This window comes from Miscanthus floridulus, chromosome 3 (genome assembly GCF_019320115.1).
Source record: "Miscanthus floridulus cultivar M001 chromosome 3, ASM1932011v1, whole genome shotgun sequence".
Classification (NCBI taxonomy): Eukaryota; Viridiplantae; Streptophyta; class Magnoliopsida; order Poales; family Poaceae; genus Miscanthus; species Miscanthus floridulus.
The window spans coordinates 19,650,661-19,666,919 of NC_089582.1; the positions used below are offsets into that span (position 1 = coordinate 19,650,661).

Sequence of the window (16,259 nt, forward strand, 5' to 3'; positions counted from 1 at the left end):
GATGGACCATGTTCAACTAGTCTTAGTGGCCTGTTGCAAGTGATACATTTAGATGTTGCAATGTGTTCAAAAGAGGTTTCAATAAGATTTAGGGCGATTGTCGGTGTTCCGGGCGGTCTTCTTCGGCGACGCCAAGGAGAAGGCCACGGGCTACATGCACATCTGCGACATGCACCCGGACATGTTCCCTAATTGTTTACGATTTGACCCTTTTTTTGAAGAAAAATTACGTTTGCCCCCCCTGGGAGACTTAAACTCATCTTTGGACCTTGTGGGTCGGCGCCAGGACTCGTGGCACCGAGGTAATACGTCTCGGCGCCACAGATCTTGACGCCAAGGTGCCTGGCCGAGATCCTAGGTGACGTTGACGTGGCCGGTACCTCGGCGCCATAATACATGGCGCCAAGGTCGACGTCAAGATCTGTGGCGCCGGCCTCACATGGACGTCTGCGGCGTAGAGGCTGCGTGCCCGCCAGTGCCCTGTGCTGCCTCTGTGGGGCTTTGTCTCAGAATCGCGGAAGAGAGAGAGACAAGGAAGAGGACACAAAAGAGGCAGGCACCACCGTTCCGTGATAGAAGCAAGCCAGCAGCCAAATCACGAGGAAGCTGAGAAGACGAGCAGCCGTATTCTGTAATTCTGTTCCGTCCGCGATGTGCCTCTTCATCTCCTTGACTATTTTCCCCTAAAAAAAATCTCCTTGACTATTTGGCTTCTCGTCTAGAACGCATGGCATGCTCTCGGCTCTCATAGCGTCGCACATTCGCACACAGCACGACAGCAGCACAATACGTCTTATTGTACCATATTCACCGCATGCACCCGCATATACCGCGGTGCAGGTGCTGCTGCGCGCCTGCGACCATGCAGCTTTGCTGCAGCTTCAGACTGTTCGTTTGGACGTGGCTTGTCTAAACGATCGTAAATTTCTAGTCGGAACAGTATTTTTCTCTCACACAAACCAGGTAGCAGTACTTCTTCACGAACCAGCAACGAAACGAACCAGCCAACCGAACAGGCTGTTGATTAATGACCATGACGCGCGATGGTAAGCAGCAGTACTTCTTCACGAACCAGCAACGAAACGAACCAGCCAACCGAACAGGCTGTTGATTAATGACCATGACGCGCGATGGTAAGTGGTGTTTGGATCCGGTGACTATAAATTAGAAGGTGTGTCGGAAAGATGTTGCATGGGGTGTTCGGATACTAATAAAAAAATAAATTACATAATCCGTCAGTACTTCACGAGACGAATTTTTTAAGCCTAATTAATCCATCATTAGCACATGTTTATTGTAGCACCACATTGTCACATCATGGACTAATTAGGCTTAAAAGATTCGTCTCGTAAATTAGTCGCAAACTATGCAATTTGTTTCATAATTAGTCTATATTTAATACTCCATGCATGTATCCGAATATTCGATAGAACGACGACTAAAATTTAGGAGGGGCAACCAAACATCACCAACGGTGGAGGGCAAGTGCATGCAGCTTTGCTGCTGGTGCAGTGCTTTGTTGCAGGTGCAGTGACTGCTTTGCTACATGACGAGGCGAGACAGTCCATCTCTTGCTCTCCAATGTACTCCTACTCCTAGCACTACTATTTGATTAGTGCGTTATCGATGGAATGGAGGAGGCTAAGCCCCGTTTAGATCAAAAAAAAATTGGATTTTGGCTCACTGTAGCATTTCGTTTGTATTTGGTAATTAGTGTCTAATTATGGACTAATTAGGTTCAAAAGTTTCGTCTCGCGATTTCTCGACCAACTGTGTAATTAGTTTTTTTTTCGTCTATATTTAATACTCCATGCATGTGCTGTAAGATTCGATGTGACGGTTACTGCGCAAAAAATTTTGGATTCTAAACAGGCCCTAATCCAATCTCGTCCTCGGAAACACAAGCAGCAGAAATGGTAGCATGCAACTGATCGATGGACGTGCTCTTAGCTTGCTCAGGACATGCATGGAAGAACGAGGCAGACATCGCATACGGACGGCATCTGCATCTCCATCTCTCTCGCGCCGGCCAAGTCTTCCATGGAATTAATGGCAGTACGTCCAGCCACCTGCCTCGGGAACCACGCGGGCGGGCTTCCGCATGCCGCAGCAGGCTGCATCTGTAGGCAGCATGACCGCGTTCTCTTCTCCGCGTGCAAGCCCAACAGCTGAAAGCCAGCCAGTCACAGACTCACAGTGCGAGGACACGCATCCCGAGGGAGGGGGACGCATGCAGCAGCCGCACGCCGCAGTCTGCTTTCCGCCTGGCGCCCGTGTCTCCCGCACCCATCCGCGCGGGTGCGTGCACGTCGGTGACGAGACCTATGGCGGCGTTGAGCTCGACCTCAAGATCCGTGGCGCCGAGCTCGGCGCCATGTATTTTGACACCAAGGTACCTCCTTCACGACGCCGAGCTATGCCATGTCGGAGCCACATCAACGTCATGTTATCATCTAGTCTTCGACCTCGGCGTCAATATCTGTGGCATCGAGACGTGTTACATCGACGCAATAAGTCCTGGTGTCGATCTCAGGGTCTAAAGACGAGTTTAAGTCTCCTAAGAGACCAAACGTAATTTTATTTAAAAAAAGGTTAAATTGTAAAAAATTAGGGACATGTTCCAGGCCCTGCTGCGACTCGCTGCCGCCAGAGGCGGTGGCAGCGGCGCACGGCGGGAGGAAGAGGCGGCGGCGAAGGCTGTGCTGGCCCAGGACCTGCTCATGGCCGTGGACCGGTACGGCATCCGGGGCCTCAAGTCGCTCACAGAGAGGGAGCTGTGCAAGCATAAGGTTGGCGTGGACACGATGCTGCCGATGCTGGCACTGGCGATGACGGAGCACCACAAGTGCTGGAAGCTCAAGAACAAGTGCCTCGAGTTCATCGCGTCCGGGACGAACGCGAGGGCGGTTATGGCGACCGACAATGTCGAGCACCTGGCGAGGAGCTGCCCCTCTGCTGTGAAGGAAGGCCTGTTCGGCAGATAAAAATACTGTTCCGGCTGATTGTTGTGGGGGAAGAATAACGTTTGTCTGAAAACACTGTTTACGTGAACAGTGCGCTGTGAGAGCGCTGGCCAGCCAGCCGAACTCGTCAAGATTTTGGAGACCAAGGAGAGGCGACGCCGAGCCGTCTTCCTCTGACGGACAGCGCAGATGCCTTATTTTTCTTCTTCCTAGCTTTGGCCTCCATCTTGGCCTGCATCTTGACCTTGGGAATGTGGGGGTTTTTTGAACAAAAATAAAGATATACGATGTGGTGATCAAATTCTTATAAAGCTTATAAATGCACGACATTTTTAGGAAGCTTGTGCGAAAGCAATTTTTTTTGTAACTCCGTTTTTTTATAGAAAAATAGGATTCCAACATCATACCAAGACAAACCATTCAGAATTTGATCAAACTTATATATTTATATATATTACTAAAAAACATAATAAATGCTAAAATGGAATAGACATAAACTTGCTAAACCTCCAATCATGTGAAGCGCGAAGATATCCAAAGTTTTTTTTTCCAACAATGCACGGCAACTCTAATGCAGAAGACCTCATTCTTCCTCCCTCTTGCAAAGGTAACTAAAACCTCATCCCATATGTTGCCCCCATTATAATACTTGCATATATGATTGATTTTTTATTTTTTATTTTTTATAAAACATAATGATGTTTCGACAAAGTTACATTGCTCAACATAGAGCACTAACTCCTAAGATTTGAACGTTCAATTTTGAGTCTTCTTCATGCTATTTCTGTTCCATGAGGAATAATGTAACCTAGGTTTCGACTAAGTCAAAAATTATTTAAATTTAATTAGATTTATAAAAAATAGCATTGATATTTGTCATAAATAGGTTTATTATCAAAATATTGCATGATTAATCTAATAGACCAAAGTAAAGTGTTCAGTTTGTATTATTATATGTAAACGAATAATCAAACCTTTGTTAAATCCAATAGCAGTGTCAACTTGTCAAGGAAGACGAGTCCTGATTGTTTTGGGCCGTAATCGTAAGGACGATGGGTTGTCAACTTGTCCCGATTGTTTTGGGCCGTAATCTCTAATCTGTGTAACAGACAATACACCTATGAAACAATGGGTTTTCAAATCACCTCAAAACAGTAAAAAAAATTTATAAATATTTGTTCAATAATTTCTAAATGTTGGAACACCGGACCATACACTTCATATATATAGGATAATAATATAATAATATAAAAATAACAAAAGAGATTCAATGTGACATCAAGTGAGAGAAAAATGATCAGGATCACACATCACAGGCTTATATGCCCTCTTACAATGGCTTAGAGAAGGTAAACCGATGCAAGCTCTCAAAGTTACTATAGGAGCCAGAGATCGACTAACAAAATGGAACTTAAGACCCCAGATCAATAGATCAAGTTCACAGGACTAGTAAAGTAAAGATGAGGAGCTCTGTTTCGCTGCCCTATTTTGCAATGGTTTTGTCAACAGAAACGGGCATTCAATGTTACTACAGCAGGAACCACAGAAATAAGCAAAACGATGCTTATTAGAGCCTAGATTATTGTGTTCATATATAGTACTAGATGTAGTTATCAAACATGAGCTCCACACATCACTATGAAAAACAGCCACGTAATCAGTCTACAAAACAGAAGGATGCTGCATTGCACTCCTTAGAGCATGAACCACCAAAACTCCAATATCATTTTGACAGCATCAACAGCCTTCAGCCCCTGCCAAATAGTCATCCGAAGGTTCAGTTCAAGCAGGGCAGCAAGTAGGAGATTAAGCAGAAACAAAGATCAGCAGTATTACCTTACTTAGTCTCTCCCTCATCATTAAGCATGAAACCACTCCACAGTAGCGAGGTCTCATCCTTTGTATCGGCTGAAGTAACGATAGTCACATTGAAACCTCGGATGTGCTCAAAGATCTCAAAATGGTCTTCCAATTCTGGAGAGAACTCGCAGAACTCCGTTTCCATGAAGAACTTTATAGTGTTTTCCCGAATTTCGGCCCGAGAGTCTAACATGGACATCACTGTCAGCATCCTAACCAAAAAGTTGTACATTTCATGTCCTCGGAGAACAGTCGGTTGAGCAAAGGCGGTGCTACTGTCCTTGTCAGCCCCGATAAATGGATTGGTTCGAGAAGACTTTCTTGCTTTAGCAAAAGGGTCACTCTTTGCCTCTTTGAACCTCTGACCGCTCAAAACCTCCATAGCCATTTTTCCAATTGGGATCTTGAGATCGGAGCCTACTTTTGGTGCTAGTTTGATCTCAAACAACCCTGGAACTTGCATGATATTGGCATGATTCTGTTTGAGCAACAGATCCTGACGTAGTACATCTTCGTAATGGAAATGGAGTGGAAGCATCATGGCTGTTCCATTTTTCTTTGGGATATTTGACCGACGGTTTGCCTTGGGTGCATGCAATTCCAAGTTTCCCACTGCTTCCTCCACAGTGGATGGGGCCGCGTAATGACGAAGGCCCTGCGTGTAAACTCTGTAATTAGTTCAGAGAAAGCATTTCCACCTTATATGTGCAGAAAAAATCGAGGAAAAAATTGAATTATATGTAGGGCGCTAGAACCAAAAGGAAATAGGAAAATGCAGATTTATACAATCTGAGCCGTTTGGACAGAGAATACATCTCAATCTTAATGTGTTTTTCCAATCTGATATGATTGCAAAAGGTCAGCTAGATCATTCGGCACTCCTCCTTAGGGGGTTCATACAGTTAATAACAGCGTGCAGTAAAAGACATTGTTGTACCATTGTTCAATTAGTGATATTTGCAATGCAAGAAGACTCTATTCTAAATTGGTGTATTTGTGAGGTCATTTGGTGTTCTTTGGGCTAACTGAGAGATATAGGCTGTCTGATTTGATTCATATGAAGCTCTAAGGAATTTGTAATCCTGTGTACGGTAAACTTGTAATAAAAAAGATGCACGAAAGGATCAAGCATTAATTCTCTAGCACCCCGCCCTATGTCTCACCCATACATATGGTGATACTGCATTTTTCATAAATAAGGATACACCAATGCGGCAAGTATACATACACAACAAATGTTACGGTAGATAATGAGATGGCTAAATAAAACCGTGCACTTTAATTTTTCAACCCTAACTAGCAGCGAATTATAAAATCCCAACTTCACCCTTCAACCTTCAGGAAGTGCTCAACTAAGAGCAGATGACCCATGCCTCTCTGCTAGTTGCAACAGCGAGAATGCAATGCAGCCTGGTGTTCAAGCTCAGATCCAGATAGAATCAAATTACTCAGGATAACTACATTTAATTTCCCCTTCACACACATTCAATTAGCAGAGTACACTAAAATCATGCCGACAAACCAATGAGGACTTCTGATTTGTTAATGTTCATTTCATCATCTGAGCTTCTGATTTGTTGAAAAAAAATAACGAATTCCCTTTGTTGCATCAGCCTAGCCTAGGTGCGCACATCCCATGAGCAAACAAACTCAATCGCCGCATTCTCGGAACTAAACTATCCCACTGCATCACTACAAACCAAATTACTTTTAAATCATCCCATTGCATCACTACAGAGTACAAACCAAATTACTCCAAAATTTGGTAGGTTTCGGGTCCCAGAATCTGAGTGAACAACGGCTAACACCGATTCCAGGATCAATCATCAATCAACGAAGAAAAAGGGCGAAATGGGAAAATGGATCGATCCAACGGAGTGAGGCGGATCGGGAGTACCGATGCCGCGGAGGCCCTGGAAGCATTCTTGATTCTGGGGCGGTGCGGGGAGGAGATGGGAGAGGATGAGGACCCGGAGGAGATGAGAGCGACGGTGGAGAACGGCGGCGGGGGAGGCTGGCAGGGCTTGCTTGATTCGCGTTAGCACAGGAAGCAGAGCGGCAGGGGTTTGGAGGGGAATGGACAGACCTGAGCGGCGGCGCCGATGCTCCGGCTTCCAGAACCAGCAAGGGCGCCTGAAGGAACGGGGACGGGGAAGCGGTGGCCGCACGCCGCCGCGTACGCCGCACGCCGCAGGAGGTTTCGCGCCGCCATGCCGCCGCCGCCGCTGCTCTGCGCTTCTCCCCGTGGACCTCGTGTCAGGGCGGAAGCAGGGAGGCGGCCCTTGCGTCCGGGCGGCCTCTGTGTTGTGAGCCAACTTTGGGCTATACTGGGCCGCCATCTGTGTTACAAGGCCCAGCTGCATTAGTGTTATATGTTATGATGGCCCAGCTTCATTTAATTTTTTCCTCCCGATACGGGCTGCCATCTGTGCGCGTTCTGCGGCCCAACTGTATTTGTTTTTCCGTTCTAAAAATCAAGGAAGACATACTGAAAGTGAAGTACAAAAATCACTCAAAATATTCAAAACGTGCTCTTTATGCACAACTTTCTCTTTGTCATATTGGAACACGGATGAACGCATCAGACAGGAACAAATTATACACACATGCGACGGCGTGATATCACGCGTGGGGAAAGAATCAAGAATGCCGCCTTCTCGTAAAAGAAGCTAAAGAAGCTGGGAACGTCCTCCTACACTAAACAACAACGGCGTCCTCGTCGAGCGCCGCCGCCGGCTCCGGCGCGGCGTCCGTCGGCACGGCTCTGTTGAACGAGAAGGACGCCTCGCCTCCGCTAACGTGCGACCGCATCGAGTGCCGCCAGTCCAGCGCCATCGCCGACGCCGACGCCGAGGCCGCCGCGGCGTCCAGGCTCTGCACCCGGTGGTTCCCCTGGAACACGGACTGCCACGAGCTCCGCAGCTGCTGCCGCGCGGAGCTGGACCGGGATGAGCCCTGGCGGACCACGCGCAGCGGGCTCTCCAGGGCACGCAGCACGTAGCGCGCCGTCGGGCGGCGCGAGGGCTTGGCGCTCAGGCACGTCTTGGCGATGATGGCCACCGCCCACACCTCCTCCAGGTGGTCCTCGTCCACTAGGAGCAGCGGGTCTATGATGCCCGCAATGCTCGCCCTGTCGCCGCTGTTGATGTGGTTCAGCGTGTTCGACAGCCATTCCTCCGAGGCAGCGTCGTTTGAACCGCTGATGCCGATGTTGCCGGTCACCAGCTCCAGCAGCACCTTACCGAAGCAGAGCACGTCGTAGGAACAAGTGGCCGGTGGACCTGTCATTTAGCAAAGGTCATAAAGGAGAAAAAAATTAGAACTTCTATCCGTGGACAAAAATTTCCCCAATTATTATTATTATAACAGAAATGTTGATTCAGTTGAACATGGATTCTTAAAGGTACTGCAGCAGCATATGTGGAAGATTTACGCACCTGATGTGTGCTTGTCGAGAGACCTGCCACAAGAAAGCGTCAGATACCAACGTCAGTCACTAACTTCAGAGGAAAACAAAAAAATGGTTTCAGACATACAAAAAGTTGGAGTTTGCTCAACTATAAACACAATAAAATCAGAAGGCAGTCAACTACAGCTAAAGAAACTAAAATTCACCGCAATATCACTAAATCTATATAGGTGTGTCCTTAACTGGGGATAGAAATGCATGCTCAGATGCCTCCAGAATTCAATCTGAAGTATAAATATGCTGACGTAAAATTTAACTACTGAACTTAAAACAAAAACAGCAAGTATAGGGCAAACAGATCACAATCATAAATTCGTAGTACATATAGCTGAATCTACAAAAGCATGCTATACTGATAGGTTAAGAAAACTATTTCTAGATTATATGTAGAATTTTCCATGATTCATTGACAAAGGTGTCACTTGTCTTGCCTTGCATTTTTAGGAGTATAATTATTTAGTGCCTGATTTAACACCACCTAGGCCCTAACATATAAAGCATCAAAATCACACATTTACTAAGTATAGTTGTTCTTGATGCAGTATGTGGAAAAAAGACAGATGGAACAAGTAGCAATATTACTTTGACGATCTCAATATCCGAGTGAAGACATTCTGGCTTCCCCCACTTTGCTGGATGCATATGTCACTCATACTCCCAAGTCGCACTTCATATTTGTCATCGAGAAGGACACTACTTGATTGTATATCTCTACAAAACAATAAAGACATGAGAACATAATAAATCAAATGTCCACATTGACATAAAGGAAAATCCAGGCAATGAGCACCATGTGTCAAATTGGAGGTAATTGTAAACTAAGAAAATTTCAACTCACCTACTGACAGGATAGCCAAGTCAAATCAAAGTGATAAAGGTAGAAACAATTAATCAAACCGAACAGTTCGGAGGAACAAAAAGTGACTACCTCCACTTATGTCAAAGTACATTAAATAAAGATTCGTTGAATGATTGATGACATCCGCATAACACAAAGTTAAACTGTCAAATGAAAATGCAGTTCTGTGATAGAGACTGAATGCCATGGTATACTTGCTGTGGACTTTAATAAAAAGGAAACTTCATGCTGATCCAGAAGAATGATGATTTCAAGACATACAAACTAGTACTGAAATACTTTTCCCAACAAAACCAATAACACCGAAATGGCTAATCATACCAAAATGCATATTTTACATTTGTGTTGCCTGTAACCAATATACAGAGAGAGATCATATTCAATCTATAGGCCTGAGATTTTATTCGTCCATGCAAATGATCCAAAAACAAAGACTCTGCGTGGAGATCGTACTAAAGATCATTAATGATCTCATCATATTAGATACTTCTCACATAATTATTACCTCGTTTGTGGTCTTTAACATAACTATCGCCATAATTTGCCAACAAGTTGCTGAAAAGGAAGGCATGTGGTCCTTCCATGGTTTTCTGAACTATGATCTAAGTGAGGAGACTAAATAAAACTAGGACATGAAGGACTAACATAAGTGAGGAGACTAACATTTTGACTAAATAAAACTAGGACACCAAGCAACAACAGCATATCGTCACAGTAGTAAATGGAACAAGTAGAAGCCTGGATCACATTCACAGAGAAGTGCATACCTGTGAACCAATGGCGGGCTACATTCATCATGAAGGAAGCACATAGCCTCAGCCACGCCAGTTGCAATCTTCAGTCTAGTTATCCAATCCAGGGAGGGCAAGCCATCTGCAGTGTCCACAGGTTTCTTGTGCAATGCATTGGTCAAGTCCCCCTTTGGCATGTACTTGTAAGCCAGGAACTGCTCATCATCATTGCTCAAATGCGCGAGTAACGGAACAATCCTTTCGTGCGAGTACTTCGTATAGAAATCCAATTCACTCGCATGTCTGTTGACACCCTTTGCACCAACCTTCTTAACAATGACATGGGAGCCATTCTCCAACACACCATGGTAGATGTCCCCCAAATGCCCGTGTTTGATGAGTTTGTCGTCGCCAAAACCACCAGTGGCAAGGACCAGCTGCTCATAGGTGAACTCACCGGAAATGGCAGGTGCATTCTTGGGTCCATCATCAGCACCTGGAGACACTGCCGGTGGCAATGACATCACCGGATTGACACTGCTATCCCTCCTCCGTGAAGAGCGCGTCCCTTCCTCATTTAGTTCCACTCCCCTCCCTCCTGTTGTTCCTCTGCTTCTCCTCTTCACCAAACAGAGCAGCAGTGCAATAAAAAACAGAGCCATCAGTGTTCCGGCAGCTACAAGGACTCCAATGAGTACATTTTGGGAGATCCTTTGCTTCTTATTCGTCTCTGGCAAAGGCACAGGCGAGGGCGCTGGAGCATCAACGAGGTGGACGCCTTGCTTCCTGTAAAACCCCTCACAATCCGCGCGGCTGCGCTGACCCGGTACACCGTAGAAGCAATTCGTCGTGGCAAGCACTCTTGTGTCAGACCCGTTCCAAGCTCCATCCAAGTAGTTGCTGGACACGTCGACGACCTGAAACCTTCTCCTGAGCGCCCCAATGGCATCGGCGGCGACGCCATACAGAGAATTCCCGGAGACGTTAAACACGGACAAGGAAGCGTTGGCTGCGTCGCCGGCGCCGAGGGAAACGGAGACGGAGACGTTGGGCAGCGCTCCGGTGAGATTGTTGCGGGAGAGGTCGAGCACGCGGAGACCCGCGACGGAGAGCAGCGCGGCCGGGATGTTGCCCGTGAGGCTGTTCCTGGACAGGAGCAGCGCCGTGAGGTTCCCGGAGGCGCCGAGATCGGGCGGCAGCGTGCCATTGACGGCGGCGGAGGTGAGGTCGAGCACGGCGAGCGGCGCGGGCAGGCCGGCGCCGAACCACGGCGGGATCTCCCCCGGGAGCGCGAACCCGGAGGCGTTGAAGCGGGCGAGCGCGGTGAGGTTGCGCAGCCCCTCGAGCGCGACGCGCGGGGGCAGCGCGGTGGCCAGGCGCGTGCGGCGGAGACCCGCGACCGTGACGCCCACGACGCGGCCCGCGGCGCAGCCCACGCCCGCCCACCGCGCGCACGGGTCGGCCTTCAGCGGCCAGTCCCGCGCGCGCAGCCCCAGCGAGGCCCGCAGGCTGTACAGCGCCGCCAGGTCCGTCCGCGACGCCAGCGGCTGCGTCTGCGCCTGCGCCACGGCCGCAGACACCGCTGCCGCCAGGAGCAGCAGCAGCAGCGCCATGGCGAGCGGCCGGCGCGCGGCAGCTGGGACCGCGTCTGTTGCTGGTGCTGGTGCTGTTAGCAGGCCGCGGGCGCTGCCATGTGGATGTAGGCGGGCGGGGCGGCGACGCGCGCGAGGTGCTCGCGGAAATGCGTGGGCTCGCGGGGGGTTGACCAACCCACGAGAGCACGACGGGGAAGGGCTAGGGCGGCAAAGCAAGCAAAGCAACGCAGGAGGTGGTAGCGCATTGGTCCGTGTGCGTGAGCGAGTAAACAATGGGAGAGGCGGGGGTGGGTGGGGCCCGCGCCCCAGCCGTCGCGGCCGCTTTCACGTGGGCCCGCCTTGCCTCACGGGCATCGGCGCGGCCGCGCGTCAATGCGCCCGTGCCCGCAGCGCCGTGCACCGGTGACTGGTGGTGGTGGGCAGACGGCCGCCGAGTCGACTCGACTCGACGACGCGGCTTCGCAGGAAGTCTAGAGGGGAGTGCGGGGCCCGCGTAGGCGGCGGCTCGGGTCGGGGTGGGACCGGACACGACAACGGACGGGACGCTGCTGGGCCGGGGGGCACCGCTGCCATGTGGGGCCCATGTGCCGGCGGTTTGTTCCAACGACGTGGGACCCCCGGGTTTTACCGGTTCGTAGGGTCACCACCGAGGAATGTTCAGCTTGTGTGGTTTTACTACTGGTTTTGTACCTTTGCTCCTTGTATGACTCTTGATCTGTTCGTATTAGCTGGTGTATATGGAGCATGTTCGTTTGGCTGTGGGCTTGTCGTAAACGATTGTAAATTTTCAGTCGGAACAGTATTTTTCTCTCACACAAACCAGCCAGCAGTACTTCTTCACGAACCAGCAACGATACGAGGCAGCCAACCGAATAGGCTAATGGTTTCCATCTTCCACAGCGATAAATCCGCAGGAAATTTGGACTGTTTGGTTTTAGCTTAGCGCGTATGGGTAGAGGTGTCTTCCTCCTTTCAAACCGAAGCGTAGTGTGAATGAGAATGACAAACGGCAGCTGTGAGCCTATGGTAGTATAATACAGCACGTCATAGGAATGTTTTTATTGAAGCTAGACAGCGAGAGGAACAAATGGTGGAATGGTCTATGGTAGTAAGGTGTGTATACATCAAGGATGTGACAAGAGTACGTACTACATACGGCCCGGCTTGTCGGTACGGGACCCACAGGATACCCCGCAAGGAAGGAAGAAGACCTAGTCCAATTAGGATTCTCCTCCTGTAATCTTAGTAGTAATATTACTCTGTAATCCTACTAGAAACCCTCATTGTAAACCGACTAGGATTCTGGCCTTCTGACTATATAAAGGAGGGCAGGGCACCTTGGATCGAGAGTTCAACAGAGCAATTGTACGACACAATACTTCATAATCAATCCAACGCAAATGCTAACACCGACTGGACGTAGGGTTGTTACTCGATATGCGATCGAGGGCCTGAACCAGGATAAATCGACTGTCTCTTGCGTTAACCATCAAGTTCCGCATACGCTGAAGCCCGAACATACTGCCCTGGGTACCCCCGTGGCAGGCTATCGGTGGTCAAACATCGACACGGCTTTACTATTACAAAATCGATTTTTGCTGTCGCTTGCGATTGTTTTTTACTGGAAGTTTCTATTGTAAATAAAAACTACGGGCACACGGCTATGAACTGCCAGTATAATTCATGTCTACTGGTAGCTTTCTTAAGTATACTGCTAGTGGAAATCATGTATTTAACCTGTTTGGTTCTCTTACCGCTATAATTCATGTCTACTGGTAGCTTTCTTAAGTATACCGCTAGTGGAAATCATGTATTTAACCTGTTTGGTTCTCTTACCCCCATGGCAGGCTATCGGTGGTCAAACATCGACACGGCTTTACTATTACAAAATCGATTTTTGCTGGCGCTTGCGATTGTTTTTTACTGGAAGTTTCTATTGTAAATAAAAACTACGGGCACACGGCTATGAACCGCCAGTATAATTCATGTCTACTGGTACCTTTCTTAAGTATACCGCTAGTGGAAATCGTGTATTTAACCTGTTTGGTTCTCTTACCGCTATAATTCATGTCTCCTGGTAGCTTTCTTAAGTATACCGCTAGTGGAAATCATGTATTTAACCTGTTTGGTTCTCTTACCGCTAACGTAGATCCGATTTATACAGATGACATCCTTAAGAGGACATCCAATGTAAATACATGATTTCTGCTGGGGTAGGCTTAAGAAAACTGTCATTAAAAATGCCTTTACATTAGCGGTTTTCTAACCTAGCGCCACTATAAATAACTTGAAATTATTTTTTTATTTTTCAAATGATCTCGAATGAAGAATTACTCTGACAAAAATTGCAGTTCTTGAAAAGATGTACAACTTTGTAGTTGACTATTTTTTCAATTGAAATCATTTATAGCCCATGAATTATGATTTAAAATTAATGATTTTAAAACTAATATGTTTTTAAAAAAATAAATGATCTCGAATAGAAAACAATCAAAAACATAGTTGTCGGTGTTTTCAGACCACCAACGAGTAAATTTGTATTTGCGCGTCTGGCTCAGATGGTGTGCTCGGAGGACACAAGTGTTTATACTGGTCCAGGCAAAACGTCCCTACGTCCAGTTCGCTGCTGCTCGTGTTACCGACACTTGGTTTGTAGTAGGGGTTACAAATAGGCAAGAGAGGAAGAGAATCACAAGTCTCTGATGGAAAGAGTGAACGGATGCTGAGAGCTCACTTGTCGTTTAGCCGTGTGCTCATGTCGTACTCCTGTGTCAAGATCCCCTCTTTCATAGGGCGCCCTGCTCCTCCTTTTATAGGCCAAGGGAAAGCGCGGGTTACAGAGAAGGAAAATGAGAAGAAACGAGGGAGAGAAGAAGGCTTCTAGGGGTTACCGGGTCCTTCTTCTCCTTTATGCAGGTCCCGCCGATCATATAGATGTCAATAGGGACGGCTCCATGTCGTGGCCCTGTTCGTCACTGGCACCATGCGCAGGCTTCATCTGTCGGTCATGGCGTTCCACTTCGTTCCGGCGGATGTCGTGGTGAACTAACGCGTCTATCAGCGTCCGTACAAGGATTAGGCAGAACAGCACTGGCACGCCCGACACTACTCTTGATGTGAATCCCCAGGTATGGCCCGTCATGGCTATGGGTTACATCGAGGCGTGCCAGCCTCTTCCCTAGCATTAGAGTTTTAACCTAGGGCCATACGTTTGAACCTGGAGTGGTTGACGGAGGTATGAGTCCCCGTCGAACGAGATGGAACCCGCGTCCTCGAGGTCGGGCGAGACGGAGCCCGCGACCTCGGGCGAGACGGAAATCACGTCCTTGGGGTCGGGCGAGACGGAGCCCATGGCCTCGAGGTCGGGCAAGACGGAGCCCGCGGCCTCGAGGTCGGGTGAGATGGAGCCCGCGTGTAACATCCTGGCCCAGGGCTTAACAGGATTAATAGGATACTCATACCAATAAGTTGCAATTTCTTTCCCGGAAGCCCATCTGTAAAGAACTCTGAGGTTAAGCATGCTTGGTCTAGAGCAATTTCAGGATGGGTGACCGACCGAGAAGTCCTTCCCGGGTGCGCATGAGTGAGGACAAAGTGCGCAGAAAAGGCTTGTGTGGGTCTATGAGGACAGTCTATGTCCTAGAAAAGCTACTAGATGTAAGCGGGCCCGGCTTTGTAGAGGCGGGACATTACAGAATGGTATCAGAGCCGACTCTCGCGATTTCACGGGCGCGTGTGTCGCAGTTGCGCATGGCTGGTGTGGATCCGGCGTGGTCACACAGCATGGCACATGCGCTGGCTCTGGACACACGGACGTGGCCAAGAGGGGACGCTCCTGGCTTGGGATTGATCGACGAGGACGTCGATCTCTTAAGGGGGTGAGGATGTAACATCCCGGCCTAGGGCTTAACAGGATTAATAGGATACTCATACCAACAAGTTGCAACTTCTTTTCCGGAAGCCCATCTGTAAAGAACTCTGAGGTTAAGCGTGCTTGGTCTAGAGCAATTTCAGGATGGGTGACCGACCGGAAAATCCTTCCCGGGTGCGCATGAGTGAGGACAAAGTGCGCAGAAAAGACTTGTGTGGGTCTGTAAGGATAGTCTATGTCCTAGAAAAGCTACTAGATGTAAGCAGGCCCGGCCTTGTAGAGGCGGGACGTTACACCGCGGCCTTGGGCGAGACGGAACCCATGTCCTTGGGGTCGAGCGAGACGGATCCCGCACCCAAGGGTTCGGGTGAGACGGAGCCCACGGCCTCGAGGTCGGACGAGACCTTTTAATACGTCTCGAGCCATCCGGGGGAAGTCAGTGTGGACTCTAACTTCCTTGCTTTGGGTATCCCTAATATTGATACCCGACAATAATTATAGATCTAGAGGAGATATAAAACTTGTAGTTGAAACTTTTTCCATTTGAGTCCGCTTAGGGCCACGAGTCCTAAGGTTCCAAGTTTGATTCCTGAAAAACGCACGTGCGCTCCTTTCACATTGATGGATGCAAATGTCAGTAAAAATATGAAAAAATGCCACCGGTAAAAATATTCTTTGTACTAGTGCTCGAAGCCATTTGTGCACGCTACATTATTTTCTAATTTGTTCCAAAAAAAAAAGTCATGCCATGTTAAAATGAATGTACCTAGAATCAAGTGATGGCCGCCTACGCCTCATTCCCCACATTTCTGTTTTATTTCAAGAAAATTCCCTTCAAGAATATAGCGTCCAAATGGCTCTCTTTTGCAACACCAACACACATGGAATTTTGTTCTTATATTTTTCCTTTT

General features: G+C 48.2%; 2 protein-coding genes across 3 annotated transcripts; both read right to left on the bottom strand.

Moving 5' to 3' along the window:
• Window positions 1–4,246: 4,246 nt before the first annotated feature.
• On the bottom strand, window positions 4,247–7,095 carry LOC136545142 (large ribosomal subunit protein uL5m-like). 2 transcript variants are annotated; one of them, XM_066537171.1, is made up of 3 exons: window positions 6,910–7,095; window positions 4,805–5,478; window positions 4,247–4,717 (listed from the first exon to the last, which is right to left on the bottom strand). In XM_066537171.1, the coding sequence occupies exons 1-3, from the start codon at window positions 7,033–7,035 to the stop codon at window positions 4,711–4,713; spliced, it is 807 nt and encodes a 268-aa protein (XP_066393268.1). In that variant the 5' UTR covers window positions 7,036–7,095; the 3' UTR covers window positions 4,247–4,710. The 2 variants fall into 2 exon arrangements, with proteins under 2 accessions (XP_066393268.1, XP_066393269.1); XM_066537172.1 differs by having other exon boundaries at window positions 4,800–5,478.
• Window positions 7,096–7,341: 246 nt separating this feature from the next.
• Window positions 7,342–11,820, bottom strand: LOC136545143 (probable LRR receptor-like serine/threonine-protein kinase At2g16250). Its single transcript, XM_066537173.1, has 4 exons — window positions 9,919–11,820; window positions 8,875–9,003; window positions 8,261–8,283; window positions 7,342–8,104 (listed from the first exon to the last, which is right to left on the bottom strand). Exons 1-4 carry the CDS (start codon window positions 11,493–11,495, stop codon window positions 7,521–7,523), a joined length of 2,313 nt encoding a protein of 770 aa, XP_066393270.1. The 5' UTR covers window positions 11,496–11,820; the 3' UTR covers window positions 7,342–7,520.
• Between the last annotated feature and the right edge of the window lie 4,439 nt (window positions 11,821–16,259).